General features: G+C 37.5%; 1 protein-coding gene across 4 annotated transcripts in view; it reads right to left on the bottom strand.

The window, feature by feature from the left end:
- TJP3 (tight junction protein 3) overlaps nt 1-26,490 on the bottom strand; it is a 90,151-nt gene that overhangs the window by 51,957 nt on the left and 11,704 nt on the right. For 3 of the 4 annotated variants that reach the window (XM_072405107.1, XM_072405109.1, XM_072405108.1), the window contains exons 2-4: nt 9,663-9,719; nt 2,004-2,128; nt 1,801-1,903 (exon numbers count right to left, since the gene is read on the bottom strand). In XM_072405107.1, coding sequence (XP_072261208.1) covers nt 1,801-1,903; nt 2,004-2,128; nt 9,663-9,710 — 276 coding nt within the window. In that variant the 5' untranslated portion in view covers nt 9,711-9,719. Of the gene's footprint in view, nt 1-1,800; nt 1,904-2,003; nt 2,129-9,629; nt 9,720-26,490 lie in introns of all 4 variants that reach the window. The other variant, XM_072405110.1, reaches the window with a different exon arrangement.

Here is a 26,490-nt window from a genome sequence, read left to right as displayed (position 1 = left end):
GTATTCCCTAATATTGTGTCAGTGTTCTACCTACCCCCTTTATTTTGTTCCAACTTTCTAATGCCTGACCCTTTAATTTGTCTCATTTTTCCATCTATTTTGTGTTATGCCCTAACGGTCCATTGCCATGCATTGAAACCCAACTTTCTAGTGTTCTCCTAATTTTAGTTCATATTACCAGTAAAAAAAAAACTACTGGCAACTGCTAGATTAACCTAAATCTTAGGCTAAATCTATTTGAAACAACTTTTGTGGGGAAAAAAAATCACCCTTAATTTTGCCACAAACAGACCATGGAGTCCCGCGCTGCCTCGGCTTTCCTTTGCTCACTATTCCATCCATCATTGTCGCCATTGTTTTTTTAGGTTCTACCTCACATCACCTGATCTTGCACTGTGCAGGTGTGAGATCAGGTGATGATTTCCTGAAAATGTAAAATAAAAAAAATGCTGATCTCACTGTGTATACGTGAGATTGAGCACTTTTGTTTTCATTATAGTAAAGCCCCTGATGATGTAGAAGGAGCAGCCCACAGCCTCCTGGGATATGTGATGCAATTATACAAAAAATCTGCGGGTTTCCATCTGTAGCGGTGCAGATAGAAAGGGGGAAGGGTTAAATTATTTTTTTAAATAATTTTAAAAAGTATTAAAAAAAAAAAAAGTTCCATTATACAAAAGGGATAGCCACCCTCTTCTATAATGTTAAAAATGTGGAGATGCTTTAGGAACATTATGCATGTGAACATGTGATATCAGATGAGGGTGGGACTGCTGGTGTCACCTTTTCATCACTGCACAGCATGTGGTAGGGGTGGGACAGGCAGTGTTCTGCTTCATCAATGCAAAACAGTCATAAGCAAGATGAGGGAGTATGATGGCCGTGTACCCGTGTGGACTATAATGATGTAATTTTTAGCACAGTATGATAGTGGTGTGTGTAAAAGCTGCATGTCATATTCTGAAGACTAACAACTCTCGGTGTCACAACCTTTATATCTCCTAAACCATCGACATGCTGCTTTTACACACACAGCTATCACAGTGTTGCCAATGTCTTTGCACACTCCCATTTATACACAGTCAGCTTTTTTTGATAAAGCAAAAAAGCTGTTTGTGCCTAGCTATCATCTGTTCAGATGACAAGATACCAATGATAAGAACTGAGCAAAGAAGGCATGTGTGGTGGGCGGATCGCACGTGAGAAGGCCTCCGCAGAGAACTAGCTGAATAATCACTCCAAAACGAATTACACTGTTTGCTACGAGTATGGCGTGATGAAACATTTAAAAAGAACCAATCCTGGATATGTGATCCAGAGACCTGTTCCTGATGTGAAGGAGTACATGTGGAACCAGCACAACCATCCAGAGCACAACTGGAGGAAAGCAAAACAGAAAAAAGGATTCAGACTGCCCCCATGCAGTCCAAAATTAGTCAAAGAAACTATTTAAAGTAATTTTATGTTTAATTTTTACACAGAATTTCCAAATCTAGTTATTCTATTCCACTCACTTCTAATCTTTCTCTACCATTTTGAAAACAAATTTACTAATCACTCACTCTGTTTCAATCCTGATACAATCAATTGGTTTGATCACTAACTATTCTACTGTTAACACTACCTGTTTACTGAACCTGGCCTGTTTACAGCAATGGACTTGCTTGCTATTGGATCTGACACTGTTCCCAGGTCATGACACAAATATTAATTCTGAACATTAAAATACTAGCTAATTATACTATTTACAATCTTACAATTTTAAGTTTGGATATTTTTGGAAACATGTAAATGACTTACCACATTGGCCGTCTTGGAGCAGGACTTCAGTGTGTGGATTGCAAATGATGAAGTCACATTTTCCATTGAAACACCATTGACCATTACAATGCGATCCCTTGTGCTGCAAAATGCATAAATATCAGCAAACACTATACACATTTAGTTTAAACAGAACATCTATGACCAAAATAATAATAATTGAAAAATTATCTTTTGCTTACTGTAATCGACCATCTGCAGGTCCACCAGGAATGATGTCTGAAACAATGACTGAGCAATCACCATCTCTGCTACTTGGACGGTCTCTGCCTCCAGCGATAGCAATACCAAAGCCTTTTCGAGGGTCCTGCAGATTATTTTGATACAAAAAAAGAAGAGATTGTTCACTTTATTAGACATTCTACATAATGTTACAAGATGATTCTTCAAAAACCCAACCCAGAATACCAATCATTTGCAGGGGAATAAGACATTTTACCTATTTCATTTTTTCAGTTTAGCTGTGGTCAAACACTAAAGTCAGACTTAATTTAACAGTTGGATCAATAGTATTAGAATGGCAAATCTGAATTTCTAATCATTGAATTACCTGACCTGTGCTATTCTTAATGCTGTGGTTATCTGAACAAGTAGAAAAATCAGTTCATGTGTCGACAAGAATCGTGTTGATGATAAAGAGCTCAGAAGGAAGTGGATTGAATGAAGCTGGCTATCAGAAATCTAGCAACAGATAAAGTACTGCATGGAATATTGATATTTAATGGTTTAAAACAGACCTAAACTTGGGGAAAAAAACATACTTACCTTTAATCATGCAGATTCCTAGATGGCACTTGTCCTTCCCTCAATCCGGTCCCACGTTGTCCTAGAATTCATGTTCCTCCCGGCACGGATCACACTATGTGCAGTGTGATGCAGAGCAGGGATTGGCTGCAACACAGTAACACACTGCTGCATGCATTTCTATCCCATGAAGTGTACTGCCCAATTCATAATGGACAGAAATACAGCTGAATATGCATTGTGGTTGGACATAGATCACTGCATACACCACAATGTGACCAAAGACTAACTCCAGGAGTAGCAATAGACACTACGTGTACAACATCATGGCCAAACTTGAAATAGAAACTACAGTAAAAAGTTAACTTAAAAAGAACAGTACAATATGAACAATATGTTTCGTGTTTTCTGTTTCCTATTTTACTTTTCCATCACATTCCTGCACTATTTTTTGTCCTCCTTCTGCATCACAGTCCTGCGCTGTTTTTTGTCCTCCTTTTTCTGCATCACATTCGAGAGCTGTTCTGTTCCCACACTCTCTTATGCTTTAATTCTCATTATTCTATCATATTTATCTTGCTTTTAACCATGAGAGTCAAAAAAAAATTAATAAAAAAAGTAGGATATAATATAATATATATATATATATATATATATATATATATATATATATATACACACATACACACACACACACACATACCTGTATATATATATATATATATATATATATATATATATATATATATATAAATTTTTACTGTACATGTATATGTACGTTTTAATAAAATTTTGCTTGCTGCAGCATCAGCACGCGGTCTGCACCCCTCACCACCTCGGACACAGTTTAGAGCGTTGTGCTCACAGTCTTAATCCTGTGTAGTAGGTTTTCCTTTAGTTTTAGCGATATTGGTGAGAGCATTCTTTCATGGAGCATTCCATTAAGGTAGGTATAAGTGCTCTGCCTGTGCCAATTCTTTTATTTGAGTGGGTGGTTTACGTTCAAGTTGACTAAACAAATTTATGAGTTTCACTATGTGAAGCACAAAAATACAAAACTTGTGCACAGTGTTCAAGAAAGAACTGAATAAAGTAAAGGCTTCACAATGGTCAGGTGCTGGCACAGAGGATGTGTGTGTACCCAAACCGTGGTACTTTAATCTGCTATCTTTCACCTCCGAGTACAAGGAAAGTCGTTTGTCAGTGTCCAACCTGCGAGATGACAACAATGATGCAGGGACAAGCACACAATGCCTGGATGGCATGCTGTTAGCTCAGAAGTTTATAAAAATAAAACAATTTTACAGATTTTTATTGAAGGCAATGCTAAACTCTCATGCTATCCTGCCATTCCACTGCTCCAGATGTATTGCAGTACTGCATGTACTGAATACAGTTTTGTTTAGCTTACACTGTAGCATTTTGAGGTACCGCATGCTGAAGATCCACCAGACCCGTGAATTGGCTGCTGTTTTCCCCCGAAGCCATTTGTGCTGCTGTAGCATATTCTTGCTCCATTTGTGGGCCAAAAGGTGCACTGTTCTAGAAAATTATTATTAATTTAAGAAAAGATCACCTTGTCAATTTTGTCCATACACAGATTAATAGCACTATGAAAGAATAAGAAGTGATTTGCTAGAATGCCAAATTCATTTTCAACCACCCTCCTCGCACGGGAAAGCCTACAGTTGTAATTTTTTTTCTTTTGTTTTTATTTTTTTCTGAGGGAATGGTTTCAATAAGTTAGCATGTAACATGAAAGCTTCATCTGCAACAAACACACAGTTCATACCATCTACAGTTTGGTTGTTACTAGGAAGGTGCAGTTGCTTATTGATCAACTTTTAATGTAATGGTGTCGTGTCCAGGACCCCTCCATCAGACATTTGCTTGTTTTTGACAATATGTTTCCAACATGTTTCCCGTCAATTGCTCCTACACAATTCAGGAAGTTCCAAAATTGTTTGAAATTTGCAGCTATGATCAGCCATTCCTCCGGTGTTTTTTTCTTGCAGACTTCCTCTAGAGACCTTGCAGAGACTTCACATGCTGCAACATCCACTCCAGTCATTTCTGACATCACCCAAAAAAAAGAGGCGGAAATGAAAACAAGAGGAGCTGGAAAAAAAGAAAGCATTGAAGCAAGCTATGGCAATACTCAGCCATCAAGAGGATGAGTATAATGCCTGTATCTAGTTACCTTCCATACCACCAATATGAGCCCTGCACCACTGCTCTTCCTCAGTTCAGCCAAGTGACTATGACAATGAAAACCACCATTTTACTAATTTTTAAAAAAAGAATGTTTCAAACTTGTTTTTTGCACTTTTGTTCCCAAATGTGAGACTATATAAATTTGGCATGTATTACTCGCCATGTTATAGACTGGATAGTGGATACCTCCAGGTACTCCAATTTTGAGTTGGAAATGAACTTGGTAACACCATGGGATTTGAAAGCTTTACTCCACTGTAAGGTCTCACAGTTACCTGCCTTAATCAGATATAATTTGCTAGTGAGGGATACGGTACTCACTTGGAGAGAGATTAGACGTAAATTAAAACTACCTGCGTATGTATCCAAGTACCTTCCTATTAATGGTGATCCAGGTTTTGTATCTGGATATATGAGTAAAGTGTTTCATAAATGGAAAGAAAAAGGGCTATGTTAATGGAAGGATTTATTGGAGAGAGAGACCAACCGAATGTTGTCTGCTCAAGCTCTTCAGACGAAGTATGATCTGCCAGGATGGTCGGTTCACCCCTCGTACTATTTACAAGCTGTGACATATTACAAATCAATGACACATGTGCAGGATGATCCTATATGTGCGGGATGATCCTATGCAGCAGGATGTATTTGATAAACTGACTAGCGTCACCCTCTATATTTAATATTTACCAATTCTATCAAAGTATCTTTAATAAACCACTTACAGAAACAAATGTGACACAGATCTGGTGGCTTATACAAGGCTACCAGAATGTACGGAATTGTATGGTGAACGAGGTCTGGAGGGAATCACATTTCAAAATTATACATAGAGCATAGAGCATGAGGAAACCTGATTCGGCCGAGTTGCAGAGGACATATTCATACTGTCCTAAATGTGGAGCATTAAATACTACATTAACACATTATTTGTGGACTTGTCCGCAGATAGGTCAGTTATGGGATGAGGTGTTACAATTTATAAATTAAACCACAGATCAAATGCTCCTTAAGGACCCCATTTTGTGTTTATTTGGTTCTTGGGAGCATGAGGACTCTGTCCCATTCCCAGTTAAATATAGAGGTTGGACCAGTATATGTCTACTAACGGCTAGGAGAGTGATTCTACAGGATTGGATTAATTCTGAGGCCCCGTCTGTACGGGAGGTACTCGCATTGGTAAAAGTAGTATTTGATAGGGAATTATTTGAGTCAGAGAGAGAGGGAGATAAACGGATCACCCGCTTCTTCCAGATATGGTACCAATATATAGAAAAAGTACTTAGTGTACAGGAAAAATTGATCATCTATGAACGCTTCAAACATTCTACGTGGATAATAACACAGGGACTGCTGTAATTTAAAATGATTGTGAGCATCCTGGACGGTATGGATTGTTATGTACTATAATGCTTTCCAATAAGATTATTCATCATTTATGTTTGTAAAGAATTTTCGGGCCTATAGATAGATAGATAGATAGTTAGAGTTTTTGTGTTTATTTACTTTTCTTTTTATGTTATGTTCTATGTTTTATTGTATTGTATTTTATTTGGATTGTGATATGTTATGGAAACTAGCTGTGAAGTAACACTGGAATTGTATTTTTGTTTTTTTTTATAGATTGTGTTGTATTATTTTTTTTTTGTTGTTGTACTAGTTGGAAAAACAAAATAAAAATTTTATTTAAAAAAAACAAAAAACAATGGTATATTTTTTTGGAAACCAAATCTTTCTGTAATAATTGTATGGGATACCTACCTTCATGTATTTATCTTTCAAGCATTCAATAATTGCTGCACATGTCTTAGGGATAATATGACCTATTACCCTCAGTAAGATCCCAGTAGAGAGCTTCATGTCCTTCCAGTGGCAAGAAACCTCTGTTCCGCTGTTACGGACTTTCGCATGCAGGGTTTTTGTTTCTGGAGAAAAGGCCCTACTGCTGTATGTAGTTTTGAAAGTACACATCTGACATTCGAAGATAAATTTTTATAGTCTTCAGGGAACGTAAAGCGCAGTTCACATAGATTTTTCTTGTGGGAAATGGTGTCACAGTTCATCAACCAATCTTTAAACCACACTCTGTGTTTCTTCACAACTTGTCCTTGTACATCATGTTCATCACCTAACAAACACACCATAGCAAGGGCTGCTTTCTTTTTATGTAAGAACATGTGGAAAGACATACTGCAGGAAGAAGTAATCGAGCAGTGTTCAGGACGAACGTTCGTTGAGAAAATGACTGTTTGTTCTTGACCGCATTCTTTTTGTGTCACATTTCCCCTGTGTATATGAAATGTGTGCTACACCTCCACTTCCTATTTATGCAAATTCCCCAGGAAGCAGGTCAAACGCATGTACAGCAAAGGTGAACCAAAGGTAGGAAATGATCCCTTAGATGCCTTTTTCAGAGTAGGCCAAAAGCTGGTGGTCAGTGAAACATTATTTCCTTGTGCTGGTGGTCAGCAAATTCAAAAAGAACCTCAACTGAGAATCACTGCCAAAGAGTGTTGATTCAGGGAATATCCATTTCTTTAGTGTTAACTAATAGTGTTAGTTATTTGTGGTATAGAAATAGATTTGTATTTGGTGCTTCATTTTTTTTAAATTTTGTGTTTTTGTGGACTCCAAGTCTTGAACACCCAAAAATTAGTACAGCAAAAAAAAAAAATAGTAGATGATCGTTCCAAGAGGCCTGGACAGAGTCAGTTGGAGTGACTGAACGCAATCTGAAAGCGTTATGTATTCTATGTAATGAAAGTGTTGTGTGTCGCACATCAAGTGTCAGACAGCACCTTGACACCAACCACAAAAGTGTCGCCAAACTTGGTGAAACTGAAAGAAAAGAGTTTCTTGAAATTGAGGAAATATCAATCCCAGTATGCAACTATCTTTCTAGAACAAGTCATCTGACAGATGCCAGTTTTCAAATTTCACGGTGCATATCAAAACATTTCTGATGGGGATATCATCGAAACAGACATGTTGTCTGGGAGTAAATCCCTTTTTCATCATTTCCCAAACAGGGATAAAACTATTCAAAGCATGTCTGACATGCCAGCAGAAATACCGTTAAAGATGGAGACCAGCGCATGGCAAGTGATGTTAGTCAGCAGCTCACCACTGACTTACAAAAGGCAGCCTGTTACTCCATGTGCTTGGATGAAAGCACAGATATAAACTAGGCAAGGCTAGCAGTAATTTTGCGTTATGCTGTTGGTGACATCATGAGAGAAGAGCTGGTGAAACTGGTGTCTTTGCCTGAGAGAACACAAGGGATAGATATCTACACGGCTGTGATTGAGGCTTTTTTGTTACAAGACATAAATCCAGAAAAAGTGGTTTCAATTACTAGTGATGGGGCACCTTCTATGGTGGGAGCAACATCTGGTTTCATACTTCTTTGTTAAAGAAACAAAACATCAAGTCATTGAAAAGATTACATCCTGACTGTCTGATCGAAACTATGAACATTTCCGACTAATTCCCTACACTCCTAGAGTTAGTAGGTTAAGCATAAGGATATTTTACATGTAACAGAAAACAGTTTACCTTTAACTATAGTAATTACACACATGACTTTCAACAAGTCAATTTTTTTACAAAAATCCTAGCATTATATTTTTTTTCCAGTGTCAGACCAAATGCTGAAAAAGCCTGCAAAGAGTTTATTCTAGAATCCTTTTTATTCTAGGAAGCTAACAAAAGCCTAAAAGTTTTCATTGCATCCCAAAGTCCTAAAATTGTTATTATGAATCAGGATGGTCTCAGAATTGGAGTGGTTAGAAATTATTAACTTTAAAATTTCAGTGTTATGAATCAGGATGGTATCAGAATTGGAGAGGTTAGAAATTATTAACATAAAAATCAAAACAAAGAAATTTTAATGTTAGTACATTTTTTTTTTTTTTGCTACATTTAAGTAATTGTAACAGGTCTTGTCCCTCCCCTAGCCCTAGTTCATCTCTGTCAATGTGCTAACTCCTCGTACCAACATGCCACTCTAAGTACATCACTACTGGAGTACACCTGATGCTTTGTGGTGCTTCTCCCTCTCCCAGCCAAAACACTACTATGAAGGGTAATACCGCTTGACACAAACTCTACTTAACCTTTATTATTTACATCAATAAAACTTGGCAGGACTCCCTAAAAAACAACTGGTGGAACCTCTATTATGTGATAAGTGATAATTTACATTTTATTATCGTAGCAAAGTTTGATTTAAATGAGGAAAAGGAATTCCAACAACTTGGTTTCCGCTCCATCCATATTAATATTTTATTAAAACATCAACATAACAATTCAATCTATTCTGAAATTATATAAAATAAATCCAATGCCTACCAGCAGTGTGTTTGAGCACTAGATGCTTAGTTTTCTTGCTAATTTACTGTTCAGCTTCAGGCAATACTTAAAAGGTGACAAGGAAAAACCAAAAGAAACTTTTCTACTCACTGAAATATCTTTGCCTCCTAATTTACTAATGACACAGTTCTGACCTTGAAAACAAAGATCTTGAGATTGAGATCTTAAAAAACAAAACAGGAAAACAGCAGAAAGAGTGTCTCCTACTTCTTATCAATCAGTAATTTTTCACCTAATATTAAGTGCACAACTTGTGACTTTAAAGAGCCATTTGTGTCTAAAGAGAGAAGTTAAAGACATGTTTTGTTTTTGCCCCAAACCCCATACATATACCACATTAACATATGTGCCATTATTCAAATGTTATGGACTATGGGCTAGCAATGTTTATAGAAGTTAGATATTGCTATTGTAAATATAAAATAAAGTCACAGGCTACTGTTATGTAATCAATATGTAGATTCTTATTTCTATTAACTCACCTAGTACAAATATAAAATTTTCAAATGACTTACTCGGACAAGTGTAACAGTATACTGTTCCCATATTGTCATCTCCTCCATCTCAGGGACCTAAAATAAGGGAAACAAAAATAAACATCATTAAAAAGTAAATAAATATACAGTTAAGTCCATAAATATTTGGGCAGAGACAACTTTTTTCTAATTTTGGTTCTGTACATTACCACAATTAATTTTAAATAAAAACTTTTAGCTTTAATTCAGTGGTTTGAACAAAAATATTGCTAAAAAATGTGAGGAACTTAAGCCTTTTTGAAGACAATCACGCCATTTGGGGGGGATCAAAAGTAATTGGACAAATTAAAAAGCTGAAAATAAAATGTTCATTTCTAATACTTGGTTGAAAACCCTTTGCTTGGCAATGACGCCCTGTGGTCTTGAACTCATGGACATGACCAGATGATGGGTTTCCTCCTTTTTAATGCACTGCCAGGCCTTTACTGCAGCGGCTTTCAGTTGCTGTTTGTTTTGGGGCCTTTCTGTCCGAAGTTTAGACTCCAACAAGTGAAATGCATGCTCAATTGGGTTCAGATCAGGTGACTGACTTGGCAATTCAAGAATATTTGACTTCTTTGCCTTAATGAACTCCTGGGTTGCTTTGGCTGTATGTTTTGGGTCATTGTCCATCTGTATTATTAAACGCCTCCCAATCAATGTGACTGCATTTAGCTGGATTTGAGCAAACAGTAAGTCTCTGAACAACTCAGAATTCATTCGGCTGCTTCTGTCCTGTGTCACATCATGGATAAACACTAGTATTCCAGTGCCACTGGCAGCTATGCACACCCAAGCCATCACACTGCCTCCACCATGTTTTACAGATCATGTGGTATGCTTTGGATCATGAGCTGTTCCACGCCTTCCCCATACTTTTTTCTTGCCATCATTCTGGTAAAGGTTGATCTTGGTTTCATCAGTCCAAAGAATGATTTTCCAGAACTGTGCTGGCTTTTTTTAGATGTTTTTGAGCAAAGTCCAATCTAGCCTTTCTATTCTTGAGGCTTATGAGTGGCTTGCACCTTGCAGTGCTCCCTCTGTATTTACTTTCATGCAGTCTTCTCTTTATGGTAGACTTGGATATCGATATGTCTACCTCCTGGAGAGTGTTGTTCACTTGGTTGGCTGTTGTGAAGGGGTTTCTCTTCACCATGGAAATGATTCTGCGATCATCCACCACTGTTGTCTTCTGTGGACATCCAGGACTTTTGGGGTTGCTGAGTTCACCAGTGCTTTGTTTCTTTCTCATGATGTACCAGACTGTAGATTTTGGCACTCCTAATATTGTAACAATTTCTCAGATGGGTTTTTTCTGTTTGCAGCTTAAGGATGGCTTGTTTCACCTGCATGCAGAGGTCCTTTGACCACATGTGGTCTTCCACATACAGGCAAACCCGCCCCTCAAATCAACTCCAGGCCTTTTATCTGCTTAATTGATAATGACATACCGAAGGAATTGCCCACACCTGCCCATGAAATAACCTTTAAGTCGATTGTCCAAATACTCTTGAGCCCATAAAATGAAGTGATTGTGTAAAAAAAAAAAAAATAAATAAAATAAAAGGCTTTATTTAGTTCCTCACATTTTCAAGCAATCATTTTGTTCAACCCACTGAATTAAAGCTGAAAGTCTGCAGTTCAACTGCATCTGAGTTGTTTCATTTAAAAATATTTGTGATTATGTACAGAACAAAAATTAGAAAAAAAGTTGTCAAAATATTTATGGACCTATCTGTAGTTATAAAACAGAGGTGTTAGCACCGCCAAACTGAATACTTTTACTATGCAGTACTACAATTCACTTTGTAAAAACATTTCTTAAATCAGAAGAAAAAAAGCAAATGCATATTTTGTTTTTTTTTTTTTTGTATAATTTAAAATTAAAAATGGGATAGGATGAACATTTGCCAATTCTATTTTGCTTGAATTTTTAGTCATCCCACATTCTTATATATTTTATCTTTATATTTACATGAAAATGAAATGGCTGACATATACACATTATTTGTTTGCTGTTCATGTTTTGATAATTATATTTCATGTACACATTTCTAAATGTACTAAAGAGAACGTTTAATAAATTTAAAGTAAGCACATATTTTAAGTTATTTTTATGTTATAAAAAATAGTAAATATTGAAAAAATAACCCAATTGAAGCAAGGTAGATTAGAAACCTTAATTTGTAATAGCTGATGAGGGAGTTTTGTGTTTTATCTAAATATAAACCATATATTCCAGGAAAAAAAAACATTTGAACTGCAATAAATAAAAATACCAATGAATTTAGCACAATCCCCCAAGCCCTGACAGTATACTTGAAGCTCAAATTCAATACTGAATATTTAGGGGACTCTACTCTTTTTGCACGTTTTTCTGCCCTACTAGAGAGGGAACAAAGCCAGACTCAAAACAAGACTTTCAAACCCTGGGTTAGCACCTAAATTTAATGGAACAAAAGTTGGATGAAACTATCTGCCGAGTAACACATCAACACAACGCAATTACCCCTTTGGAAGATTGCTGGGAAATAGCTTTAAATAAATTAGAAAACCTGTAAAACAGATCCAGGTATGGTAATTTCCATATCCTTGGTCTTCCTGAAATTATTAGGAACCTTGATTCATCTGTAAAAACTTTTCTTAAAAAATTTACTCCAATCTTTTGATGATTTACATCTAGAATCTGACCACATACACAGGGAAATGATGGAGCTTCTAGAGATGTTATTGTAAAGTTACATTATTATCAAACCAAAGTAGCACTCATGAAAGTGGTCAGATACCGCTCCGACTTATCTATTGAAAGCTATCCTATACAGATACTTGCAGGCCTGTCTCCAGCCACTACTAAAATAAATTTAATGCTGTTTCTACGTTAACAGAAGGAGAAAAACCCTGCCAAGCCCTGGTCTCCAAATATATTCTTTTTTATTACCTAAACATAAAGTTTTGAGAATTGAAATTGCTTAGTATTAAATTGTGCTTATTCATACTTAAATTCCTGTTATACTAGGTTTGATGTTCGGGGGGACAAACATGGCCTACCTTGGAGTGGTGAGATGCCCTTTTTTACAGATCCTGCTCCTCATATTGTCAGGTTCCCTGGCCTTTCTTGTTCTGTATTTAGTCATAAATTTTCTAACAATGATTACATTATCCTTTCAGACAACCCCCCCCCCCCAGTGATCCCCTCCACCAGTTTGTGAAAACTGGACTTCTATTTGATAAGTGGGTACTCTAGGTAAGGGTGAAAATATCTTAGAACTATTTAAAGGTTTAAACTTTATAGTATATACATTTCATGCCGACTACTTCTAACCAAGGTCTAACTCGTTTAACTCATAATGTACAAGGTTCTAATTCTCCTGTTAAAAGGGTTAAGGCTTTTCAATATTATCATGCTAAGGGGGAGGATGTACTAGCGTTGCAGAAAATCCTTTTCTCTCGTTAGCACCCCAAATACTGTCACAGACGTTTTCCTTTGGTATTCCTGGCTAATGCCAAGGAAAACAAGGGAGGGGTGACATTATGCTTTTTCAAGTCAGTCTTATTCACAATGCACTCTGAACACAGGGAACAGGATTGCCGATATGTCATGGTAGTGGGCAATCTTGGAGGATCTATGGTCTCTATACTATGCCCCCACCGTGAGACAATATACATTCTTTAGTCTTTAGAGGGTTCTTTGATCGGAGACTCCAACTTGGCCTTAGACTATGCTGTTAGATAGTTTTGACTTGGTAATTTTAAAAATAGCTTGCAAGCCAAAAAAGTGTGGGCACCCCTGCACTGGATACTTTTTTTGTATCACCCAATGTAGGGTGATACAAAGGTAAATTACATATTAGCATCTGGATTGTTGCAAGAACCCATGAGTAAAGTCTGCTTTAGTATGCTGTGTGGGCAGCACAAAAGGATTCTTTCCACGACATCTTTCCACGAATACAGTCACAGACCTCTGATTATACAGATACCCTAAGACAACATTTTATGAAGGGAAGCAGCTTCAGAAAGCCCGGGAGTGTTTGGATGCTAAGGGTGCGGATTCGAACTGCCATCCAATGCATCCTGCTCCCCTGCAGCTATGGTGTACTTGGATAGTGATGATCTAGGAGAAGGAGGTAAGAACATCCCCTCCTCTGTTAAAATATGCAAGCAGCCATGTGTTCCCTTGTGCACATGGGTTAACCTGGGGATAACCCCCCCCCCCTCCCCTGCTCTCAAGAAACAGACTCACTACTTGGAGTCCTCAGCCTTCCTTCAGCAGTGGATTATGACCCCTCCAGCCCAGATAGTATACCTTCAGCCCAATCTCATTCCATGGAATTTTCTGAGAATGTCACTCTTATAGCCAAATTTGTAGCCTTGTTGGAGAGGGGACTAGATAAAGCCAGAATAAAAACCCCCTCTGACCTGAAGCAAGACTTCCGATCCCTGGGTTAGCACCTAGATTTATTTGAACAAAAGTTAGATAAATCCATTCACTGGGTAACACAAAATACTACAGCTTTTTCCTCTTTAGAAGAACGATTGGAACTAGCACAGAATAAAAGAGAAGGTTTGGAAAATCGATCCAATCATAATTTTAGAATCCGAGGTGAAAATGCCTGAAAATATTAAAAATCTTAATACAACTGTAAAAGCATTCCTTAAATCGTTACTACCATCTCGTGATGATTTACATCTAGGAGTTTGACCTCTTGCACAGGGCCGCATTGGCACCTAGAGATGATGATGCCTCGAGAGATGTTAGTGATAGCAAAGCTTTATTACGTTTACACTTATAAAGGCGGTTAGATTTCTCCCTGAAATATCCATTGAATGTTATCCTGTACATATATTTCCGGATTGGTCACCGGCTATGATCCAAAAACGGAGGACATAAAAATTTCTTCTCCAGTGACTTCTATCACACAACATTAATTATTGCTGGGCCTTCCCCTTTAGGCTATGTTTAGGTTACCAACATAAATGCCATGCTATTTCAACTTTCACTGAAGGTTAAAACTTGCTCAGGGACCTGGGACTTATCCTTCCAACAGATCGCCAGCAGGTGGAGCTACATCACCACTTTCTCCCATCAGGACCAATTGCCACCATCTCCCAAACCAATAAGGAAGAGTTTTGAACAACTAGATTGTTTTATATCAACATAAAGTAGTCATCCTTTTTTTTGGACATCTGCTGATTACTTATATCAAGCCATTATTATACATTATATATATCCTTGTCCATTAAACTTGTATTTAGCTATGTGAATGTTAGGTTGTTGAATTGTATTTTAAGTTTTTTGTCTTTTTTTGTTTAATCCAATTTCATATAGCTATATTGGATGGAAGACCAGAGGGAGTAAACATGGCCTCTCCTGGAGTGGTGGTATGCAATTTTTGCCTTTTTTGTTTTGGTTTTTGCCAAAAGCATTTCAATATGGTTTGTTATACTTTGGGGCAGGGTCCTCTCCTCCTGTATCACTGTCTGTATTAGTCTGTCATTTGCAATCCCTATTTAATGTACAGCGCTGCGTAATATGTTGGCGCCATATAAATCCTGTTTAATAATAATAATACTTTATGAGGCTTTTTTCCCCCTCTTGAACTGCCTGCCTGGTGATGGTCGGGTCAAACAGAATTTTTTACAGGTTATAGGGATTTACAGGCTGTAGGGATATAGGGATGATGCAGATACGCTCAATATGCATATTTTCTGTTGGTGAATTTATTACCAATGGATAACACAGGTCAACATGTCATTTTCATCAGATATAGTTTTATGTGGGCTTTGTAGTATGTTTGATGCATTTTTTTTTATGTGTATTGATGCGTATTGTAGTATTTTTTATTATAATCAAAAGTTTACCTTTCATTACCCATGATATGCAAGGTCTCAATTCTTTCATTAGGAGGACCAAGGCCTTTCAATATTACTATGCAATGGGAGTGAGTGGATATACTAGCTTTACAGGAAACACCTTTTTCCAATGAATCTTATCTCAAATATTTTCATAGACACTTCCCACAAGTGTTCCTATCAACTGCCCATGTAAAAAAGAGAGGGGTGGCATTGTGCTTTTCCAGGTAAGTTCACACTGCATTCTGAACATAAAGACCAGGATGACCGATATGTTATGGTGGTGGGCAATCTCGGGGGTCCATTGTCTCCATAGTATGCTATTATGCTCCCACAATGGTACAATTTGTGTTTTTTCAAGATATGTTTGGTAAACTATTCCGTTAAATAGGGAGCTTTGGTCCTGATACGGAACTAACTTGGCTTGAGACCAAATATTAGACAAGACATCAAGACCCACATATAAACACCCTTCAAAAAAAAAAAAAGCTTGCGGTTTCAGTCTCTGTTATTATTATTATTATTATTATTATACAGTATTTATATAGCGCCATCATATTACGCAGCGCTGTACAGAGTCCATAGTTGTGTCACTAACTGTCCCTCAAAGGAGCTCACAATCTAATGTCCCTACTATAGTCATATGTCATTAATGTAGTCTAGGAAGAATTTAGGGGGAAGCCAATGAACCTAACTGCATGTTTTTGGGATGTGGGAGGAAACCGGAGCACCCGGAGGAAACCCACGCAGACACGGGGAGAACCTGCAAACTCCATGCAGGTAGTGTCCTGGCTGGGATTCGAACCTAGGACCTAGCGCTGCAAAGGCCAGAGTGCTAACCCCTGAGCCACCGTGCTGCCCTGTTGCAAGATATTGATTTGGTGGTGTTTTTGGTGGATGTTTGAAGAGAACACAACCCTTCTACCAGGGATTACACATTTTATTCAGCACATTAACAATACTCGAGAATAGACCATGTCTTTATTTATTCTAGCATTCTAGCCACCCCATGGTCTGACCATGACCCGGTACTATTTCGCCTAAAAGGTATTGTCTCAAAAAAAAAAAAAGGGATCGCAATGGAGAATAAATGAATCCTTATTAAGTGACCCCATACATTGAATGTCCATTTGAAACCATCTAATGGAATATTTCTGATTTAATGACCTGCAAGATACATCCCCAGCTATTAATTGGGACACCCATAAGGCGCACATTAGAGGTCAATTTATTTTATTAGGTACTAAACTAAGAAACAAGCTTCTCTCCTTAAAGAACAAAAACAACAGAAGTTACTTCAGTTACAACAACAACAAAAACAATGCCCTCAAGTAGACCTAGGAGGACAAATTGAAGCTCTTCCAATGGAATTAAACCTTTGTCTCACAACTAAAGCAGAAAAGTCACTGAGATGGACTAGATGGACTAGATACATTTTTTACCTGGGGGGGGGGGGATAAACTAGGAGCCTTATTAGCTCATAAACCTAACCCCAGGGGAAACACTTTATCTCTTAAGATGAAATTTGATGATGGGAGGTTGTCACAGAATCCTAAAATGGTTTTAGAGGAATTCCACGATTTTTATCAAAAACTATACTATAAGCACTGCCGTCTATGTTGGAAGCCATATTGGAGTCCTTTTTTCCCCCAGACTTCCAGGTACTTTAACTATGAGATAAAGGATGTGGAGAGATGAGAACTCTATATCATGCGGGATGGCGGTGCCCACAAGTCCAGAGATTCTGGATTCGTATTTATAATCCTTTATACTCAGTCAACATTCCAAAACGAGTGGAAAGTGCCTATTTTCTCAAATGGAAGACTCTGTTCTGAGACAGTCAGCTAGATTGGTTAGTTATATTCTGTTAGCAGCCTGCATTACTATTGCATGGAAAGCTTCCACCATACCCCATGATTACACTAAACACAAAATTATTTGGATTATGATTAATGATAAATTGACCTGTACTCAAGAACAACCTAAACAAATTCTACAAGACATAGGTTTGGTACATGTTGGTAATGTGTAAATTTCTAGAGTGGAACCCCCTCCATACTTAACCCGATGGTTTCACCTCCTTTGTGGCCACCTTAAATGTCTTTCCCCTTGTCTCCACCCTATGACAACTCCCTGACCCCTGGTTATTATAGATACTTATGACAAAGGTTAAAGGGAACCAAAAGACAAGTGATGGTTTTGATATAAAATTTAAATAAGTGGAGGTTATATGCTATTTCTTTTTTTTTTTTTTTTTTGTGGTAAGGGAATTTAAAGAAACTATATTTTTTTATTATGAGTAAGATTTGTTTATGAATTGGCTACCCCTTTTTAAGAGGATCCCTTCCCTCCTAATGTTTCAACTTACCTGTAATTTATATTTGAAAAACTTAATAAAAACTTTTGTCTCTTTTCATTCTGTTTGAAATTGAGAACAAGCAGACCAATAACCTTCCATTGAGGATCATTGTATAATCTCATCCTGATCTACCGATTTATTTTGTACATGGTGAAGTTATGTAATTTATTATTTATGCCCTCTCCTCCTTTATTTTTAAAACCATTCTGAAAAAATAACAAAAACCTTTGAAATAAAGATACTCAATGCAATCATCAGAATGTTTGCGAGATACTGCTTGTGAGGATGTGGGTTTGCATTAAAAGTGCAAACTGCAGTTTCTGCAATGTGGGTCCAGACTACTGTGGACAAAGCTGACAGCAGCAGCTTTTGTACCTGAAGGCTGTGAATGAAAGGTCAACCTTTGTTTCTGAGGTCTGGAGGCAGCAGTATTTATCTATGTAAGGCCGATTTCTTGTGCTCTACAGCTGCATCCATACTGGGACAAGTGCTGACATCAGCAGAGACTCCCATCTTGTTTTTAGCTCCAAAGTACATTATGCATTGCCACATTAACACCCCATCCGTGCAATAAAGTTTGCTTGTAAGTTATCTTTTTTTTCCCACTGCATAGCTTAGTGTTATATACGGGTATTGAAATTATACTTTAATTGCAAAACAATAGATCATTTAAAATAGGTTAAAATGTACTGGTCCCAACACTAAACATTGGGATATAAAACAATCAGCTTTAGACCCATAGAGTAATTATATTTAATCACTACTTTTTAAATAGGGGATTTAGGCCAGTTTCTTTTTACAAACAGAATTTTCTAAACCATCGGACATTACCTATTATTCATCAGAGGTGGTACCTAAAAGACAAACACATTTGCAAGTCCAAGAATGCTATATTACATCCACTTTTTGCTTTCTTCCACATAAAATTCAAGTAGGTTTGTTTGACAACTTTAGCCTTTTGTAAACCCATTCTGAAAACTGCTTATAATATAACTTTGTAGTAGCAACTCTTCTGTGTGGTTTTCGAACTCTAGAAGTTAAACTTAAGAGGTCTATGTTTACTTGAAAACTTGGATTCCTTTTTTAAAACAGCAACCACAATGGCCTGTAACCAATCCATTGCTACCAAGCCAGCTCATTAAAGAGTCTTTAAAAATGAGAAACAATGGCTAAAAGTGACAGCTCAATTCTTTGAAAACAAATGAGTAAGAGGCAGTTGTTGCAGGTCCCCAACATATAGTTGAGCTCCACAGTTTTCTTTTGCATTTGATAAGCAGTAGAAGGTACCTGGGAAGGGACACAGTGTGAACCTAATAAATAGAAGTGGTGCTTAACCACTTCAGTTCTCACACTCTTATACCCCCCATGGACAATTTTTACATTTCTGTTATGGGCCTGTTTATCAGTGAGAATCTTAATGATAGTTTGAGATAACTAATACATATTGTACAGTCATTTATAAAAAGCATATTACAATAAAAACATCTTAAGACAATGTTAATATTTCTATGTTACAAAATAAATGTTTTTTCATTGCTGAAGCATGGCCATAGCATCATTAAAGGCTGTTTTTTTAAAAAAAAAAAAAAAGCTTAGCAGAAGGAGGGGCCAAGACATAGCAGTGGAACCATTATTTGTAATACGTTGTGCAGATGCAGCTAGAAGCTGAAAGCCGGTTGCTGCTGTATGTTTTGGCAGCTCATTTCTGTTTGATGAAGCTTATACCCACTTTTTAGGGGTAACACAATTGACATTCAAATGTTCAAACGGGCATGCCTATAGTTACCATTTAATAGCCAGAGTTCAGTTCTAGCCAAAATGTATTTACTTTCCTATTACTATGATGTAATTTATAAATTCATCCACACTGCATATGTGGCTGAGTAACCTTTTAATTTTTTATTAACAGGTTAGAACCTTTTTTCACCGTACTTATTATGCACCAAATGAGAATCAAACCACACAGAAGAAGGCATCCTGTTGCTCTCCTGTGAGCAAGAACAATGTCAGATTTTAAGAACTTATAGTATTCATTTTTAAAAATAAAATGTTATTAAGAAGAGGGCAATTTATTTTATTCTATGGTCTGGATTTAATGAAAACTCTGTTGTGTGCTCTACAATAGCTTTCTGTCCTACCAGTTGTGATGAAATCATAAGTGTATACTTTAAAATGCCAGGGCACAAGACGTCTATTGTTTAAACAGGTACATAAGGACAGTAAAAATATTCCATGTTCATTCAATGAGCACATTCATTAATGAGTGTTGCTCACATACTTTTCAAAGGAAGTGAGATTACTTTTCCTAAATAATAAACACAAAAATTTTACACAGCATTATAAAGTAGAGGATAGGTATTTTAGTACCTGAAAAAACTTACAATATGGTAATACCATACTACATATAAAAACACACATACATAAAATCCAGGTTGATCAAATACCAGTTCAAATCATTATGTTTTAGGTTGTGAGAGACCTGGATGTTACAAATTTAAAATGCTGTCCAACAAGACTATCTTATTTTTGCTCATGTGTTTGAACAGTAAACTATTAGAGCAGCATAAAAATGTATACAGCTAGCTACAGACATTGGATTGAGGTCAGCAGTGGTTGCAGAGCAGTGAACCCAGTTGAAACTTTAGGTAAATAACAGAAGATCAAAGTTTATAGAAATGGCCCCTAGAACCTTCAAGATTTGAGGACAGTTTGTGGGGAAGAATGGGTCAAAGTCACACTCGAGCAATGCATGCTACTTGTTTCGTCATATAGGAGTAGTCTTGAAGCTGTCATTATCAACAAAGCTTTTCTAATAAGTACTAAATAAATTTCAATAAGCGTGTTCAATAATTATTCCCTGTGCCATTTCACTCTACACATAATTTATGGGCACACTTGTTTTGATTTCTTTTTATATGTGGATCGCATAGGTTTCTACCAACATCTCATGTAATTTTCATGTCAATTGCCCCATTAGAAATATATTTACTGGGAAAAATGTTGGCGTGTTCAATACAAATTTCACCTGCTGTATTTATAAAATCGATCCCTTATTGTAAATGTCTTTGAGTACATGTTGGAATTTGTATAAAGATTATTTTTCAGCCACTGGCTACTATATTTATATTGAAATGTATTCTGTGTATTGATTATATAATATATATATATATATATATATATATATATATATATATATATATACAAAAAAATAATAATAAATAAATATCTGCGTAAACTTTAGGCATCTTTTTTGAACAACAAACAAAGATTATAAAATACTAACTGAACCACTATATATTAATGATCTCCCAAGCCTAAAGTCTTTGTGATCCCCTTAGGAATCCTTATGGCCAAAGGTGTCAGAAAGAGACAACCCTGTTACATTTGAATTTGTTTTTTCACTAAAGCAAAGTTCTACATTACAAGTCCAGTTGTGCTCTGTCTAGAGATTATATTGTTTGTATCACATTTCTATGATAAATACATGTTAAAATTGCCCAAAAAAAACCCTCGTTCTTTACCTTCTTCAATTGTACCTAGTATCCACAGGAGGGTTTTGGCAAACTGATAAATTACAAAGAGGAGTTTTGAGTCTTCCCTATAATTAGTCATGCATATCTGTTCACTCAATGCCCTGATGGTAGGCTCTATTTTTGTGCATACAATTTATAAGGGTTTTTAGTATTTGAACTCCTAAGTATTGTATCTTCCCCTTGCATCAAAAAAATGGGTAACGCTCACTCCATGACTCTCTCACATACTTTATATATAAAGCACTGGTTTTATTGATGTGTATGTTACCCCAATATAAGGCTACATTGAGTAAAATAATTCCAACATGAGAGTAAAACTATGTTTGGGATTGGATTTATACAGTAATAAGTCCTCTGCAAAAGCATTCAATTTCTAAGTATGTGAGCCCACCTTGATGACATCAAAATCTGGTAATGTTTCAAGAAGCCTAAGAAGGGGGCCTAAATTAGATTACAAAATTGGAGAATGGGGGCAGCCCTGTGTGGTTCCCCTGTACATTACAATAGAGTTCGATAAGTCACTATTATTAAACAATTTAGTGGACGGACAATGATAAAATATACTGTATATATAAGAGAATAATTGCTCTGCTTGATCATATGGCATTCAATAGTGGCCATTCTATTTTGTCAAAGGCCTTTTCTGCATCTAGACTCAACAACATGGATCTAGAGTTGGCGTGTCATGTGGCTTGTACCACGGCTATAATAATTCCTATGCTGGAGTGTTTGTTATGTGCAAATCCCAGTTGGAGATCGGTCAATATAGCAGGGAGTAAATTCTGCAACCTATTTGCCATTATTTTAGCAAGAATCTTGAAGTCACAATTTAATAGTGAAATTGGTCTGTAGGAAGCTAATAAGTTTGGATCTTTTCCCGGTTTAGGAATTAGTGTAGTGTAAGCCTCATTAAAATCTGGATATGGAGCATGATGGGACAAAATCTGATTGTAAACTTCTGTGAGCAGAGGGCTAATTTCTTGAGCTGAATTTGATCCATCAGGGCCTGGGGTTTTATTTGTTTCTATTGTACGGAGAACTTCTGATAGCAGGGCATTCAAAATCTCCCTGCGCACTGCTGAAAGTTTGGGTAATTTGGCATTTTATAACAGATGCAGGAGCAAATCAGGTTGGGTTTCCTGAGCCAAATACAATTTTGATCATTTTCAAAGGCTGCTAGAACCTCCGGGTGGGTTGTATGGATGGCATTGGTGGATGGGTCTTTCACCCTCAGTATGTGGTGTTTAGGAGCAAGCAGGTTGGCCAAACGGGGAAATAAGGTGCCAATTTTGTTTCCCCATATTTATAAAGTTTGTGCTTGGTAAAAGGCTATGTGTTTTATTTTGGGTGGAGAAAATGGGCAGTTGAACTACCGCCTCTTGCCAAAATTTATTGGTATCTCTATCAGTATGTTGGAGGTACAATATATATGCTTGTGTAACTTGTTCCTGAAGGATGTGGTATTGTTGGTAGTATTCCCGATTCTGTTGTGAGGTAAATGTCATGATATGGCCTCTCATTACAGCCTTCATGGTACGCCACAGAAAAATCAGGGTATCCCAGTGAAGCAATTTATCATCCAAGCCATTTGCCCAGTGAGATTGAAGAAAAGCTTTAAAAGGAGGAGGATCTAGATAAAAAGGCTGGGAATCCAAACAAAAATGTTTTCCCAATTGGCTTCTTCCGGTTAAATCGCAGGGTCAAGGCGGCATGGTCAGAGAACGTAAAGTTACCAACTGATACTTCAGACACCCAAGTAAGCAAGCCCTATGCTAATAACATAATCAATACTAGAGAATGTGGAGTGCACCTTTGAATAACAGGTATATTATCTCTGTGTTGGGTGGAGAAGACGCCACACATCGTTACTGTGGGGTTACTGTGTAACCTTCTATTCAGTTCTCTACACCCATTATGAATGCTGCAGCCAGACTCACCCATCATTCACACCAGTCCTTTTCTGCTGCCTCTCTTTATAGTTTTTTTCACTGGCTTTTATTTCACTTTAGAATCAAATTCAAGCTTCTGTGCTTTGCCTTCAAATGCCTCCACAGCTCTAGTCCCACTTACCTGAAAAATACAGCCCTAGCCACTCTCTTTGCTCCTCTGATGTCCTACCGATGACTTCCTCTCTCATAACCTCATCACATGCATGGCTCCAAGACTTTTCTAGAGCTGTTCCGACTGTCCTTCGTGTCCAGTATGGTTTACCCCTTCTGCTCATTTAAAAGAGCACTCAAAACCCATTTTGTTCATACTTGCCTACCTGTCTTCAAGACCCTCACTACTTACCCACCATTCCATATCCCTCCTTCCTAATGTGCTGCTTTCCCCAACTCTTAGATCGTAAGCTTTTCTATAGGCAGGGTCTCTCCTCCTTCTTGTATAACGGTCAGTATCTGTCTGTCATTCGCAACCCTTTTTTATTGTACAGCGCTGTGTAATATGTTGGCAATATAAAAAAATACTGTTTATTAATATTATGCAGATGACTTAATATTATTTAATCCTATATTATTCTTCCTATGATTTAGTCCTAGATCTGTAAGAACAGTGTCCACTTTCTCTGTGCGTGCAGGGAATGAATGAATTTCATCCCAGCCAAGCCAATCAAGATGGCCAAACACCTCAAAGAAGAAGTGAAGAAAGAAGACCGCAGCGCCCTGAGGAAATAGGGACAGGTGTTTAGGGTCTAAGGGTCAAATGTCTTATTGAGTCATGGCCAGGCCACTATCTGTAAAAAATTGGGATTATTATTTAAGTTGGTGTGGGTTTCAGGTCTAAGTGGGTTAAGAGACTTCCCCAAATTGGCATTTGTTAATGACCTATGACTTTTGTAGGGAGATTGTAAGTTGCTCTGATTTACAGTTAATAGTTCTCCCCAGAAGGTTTTAGCCAGTTGCTCTGCCCGGCAGCCATGCCTCCACCATCAACACCATCCATCTTTTTTTGGTATTTGCTTAGAATTTTTTCATTGGTAGCACAGTGTGATAGGTGTGTGTGTCTGTGTAAAAGCTGCTTGTCTTATTCTGCAGCCTAAGAACTTACTGTGTACAAATCTTCATAAATCTTAAACCATTGGTAGTAACAACAACAAAAGCAACTTGCATCAGTGGGCGATGAGGATCGAGAGCACCCTGCGGCAAAGAGGTGAATGATATGAAACTCTAAGAACTAACAGGTACTCGCTCTGAAACAAGGTTGACTGCCCTCAAAATGTTCCAATCCATTGTCTGCCAACTTGAACAACATGCATTGTAACCACTGCAATAATACCAGGGTAAACGGTATACCTGTGTCAACATCTTGTTCTGATCTATTGGCTTTGATAATTTCCACTCTCAACTCTGCCCTCAGGCACCCTCCTACCACAGCCCTTGAGTTAGATAGTGTACACAGAGTGGGTAACACAGACACTGCAGCTCTAGATCGCCAGCGCAATATTCTCTGCAGGGTCCACTTTTACAATCAAAAACAGAAGATTATGTGCAGAGCTTGGCACAATGGTCCTGTGGACATTGATGGGGCTACGGTCTCTTTACTTGCGAACCTTTCTCAACTAACCCCTACAAATGAGACAAGTAGTAAGTCCACTCCTTAGTGTGATCCAACAAGAAGGTGCCCAATACCAGTGGGGCCATGCATTCCATCTCCAAGTCCTTAAAGGCGACCAATTCTTTACAAGCCAGATCAGCTCTCAGAACTTTCCCGGTTTCTGGACACTGTCCTGGTTTCTGTACCCGAGTGTCAACTGAGGCAACCTCTTATTCACACCAGGCACAACAGATCCAGATGCTGGCAGGGACAACTGCTAGGAAATTCTGTGGAGTCAGCAAATTCTTGATCATAGGCTCCTTACCTCACCTAACAGGACCAATCTTTTTCTATATATTGTTAGCTCTGGAACTTTTACTATTGTTTACATACTATTTTTATCTATTTGCTGTCTCATATTGCATTTTGATTCAGACACTTAAAAGGCCTAGATTTTGTTTTTGTTGAAGTTTATATGCTTGTACTTATATTACTGAAAGCCAGTTGAGTTATGGTTTTTATGGACCAGGACTTGATTTTTCTCCTGGTTATGTGACTCCAACTGTTAGAGTTAATTCAGTGCATATGGATGACAATGCAGGGCTCAGTTACTATAATATGCTACGTTATTAGTAGTCCTGAAACTGGTATTTTTGTTCATGCTCCTTTTCTTTTACGGTCTCATATTGTTCATCACACGGTACGGGGAATCATAATCCTCAAGGCCACAAATTGTATGTTTTTACTGAGGCTCTCAGCGTGATGTACAATTATTTTTCCAGAGCTAGTTCAGAATTTGCCTGTGTGTTACTTTTATCTGAACATAGTATATTTCTTAGTTTCCTTGTTTCTTCTCCCTACACCTCCCCACTCCCCTATCAGGCTTACTCTCCTCACCCCTCCCACTCCATGCCTCTCCCTTTTGGGCTGACATTTCATAACAAAAGTTATGGATACATTTTGACTAATGTCATTTAATGTAAAGGTCACCAGATTTTAAAGCTAAGGAAGTTTGTAGTTTCATTTATCACACTCGCTCATAGCAATTTGTGGAAGTGCAGAGTGATCCTCATGATAGATGTGTGTTTGTAAAGGGAGTTGTCCAACAACATAATTTTTTGCCCAACAACATTTGTTTGCTTTTATGTATCCAAAGTTAACCAGCTTTCTTTTTTGGATGAAGCCTTTTAGATGTTTCCAGAGGAGCAACTCACCTTTCCTGCACTACCCTAAACATAATTGTGTACGAAGTTTAGCTTCTTCCTTTCAGGTACCCTTCACATAAGAAGTAATGTGTCCTCTTAAAACTGCCTTACCTGTTTCCCATACCAACAATGAGGTATCCCAGTGTTGGATATTATCATGTAGAAACCAACACATTTATATATACATATTCCCTGCCTGTGGGATTTCTTACACGTCAAAGATCCAAGAGAGGGAGGTGTCTAATAATTCGGTGAACTGGGGATGCACCACCAGTTCTATTAGAGGAAGATATATCAAGTTTTACATCTAAGATGCCATTAAAATCCCCTGCAATAATGAGATTGGA

The sequence above is a fragment of the Pyxicephalus adspersus genome, chromosome 3 (genome assembly GCF_032062135.1).
Source record: "Pyxicephalus adspersus chromosome 3, UCB_Pads_2.0, whole genome shotgun sequence".
NCBI classification, from domain to species: domain Eukaryota; kingdom Metazoa; phylum Chordata; class Amphibia; order Anura; family Pyxicephalidae; genus Pyxicephalus; species Pyxicephalus adspersus.
Note: the sequence above shows the minus strand (reverse complement) of the source record. Positions and strands in the feature narration are given on the sequence as shown.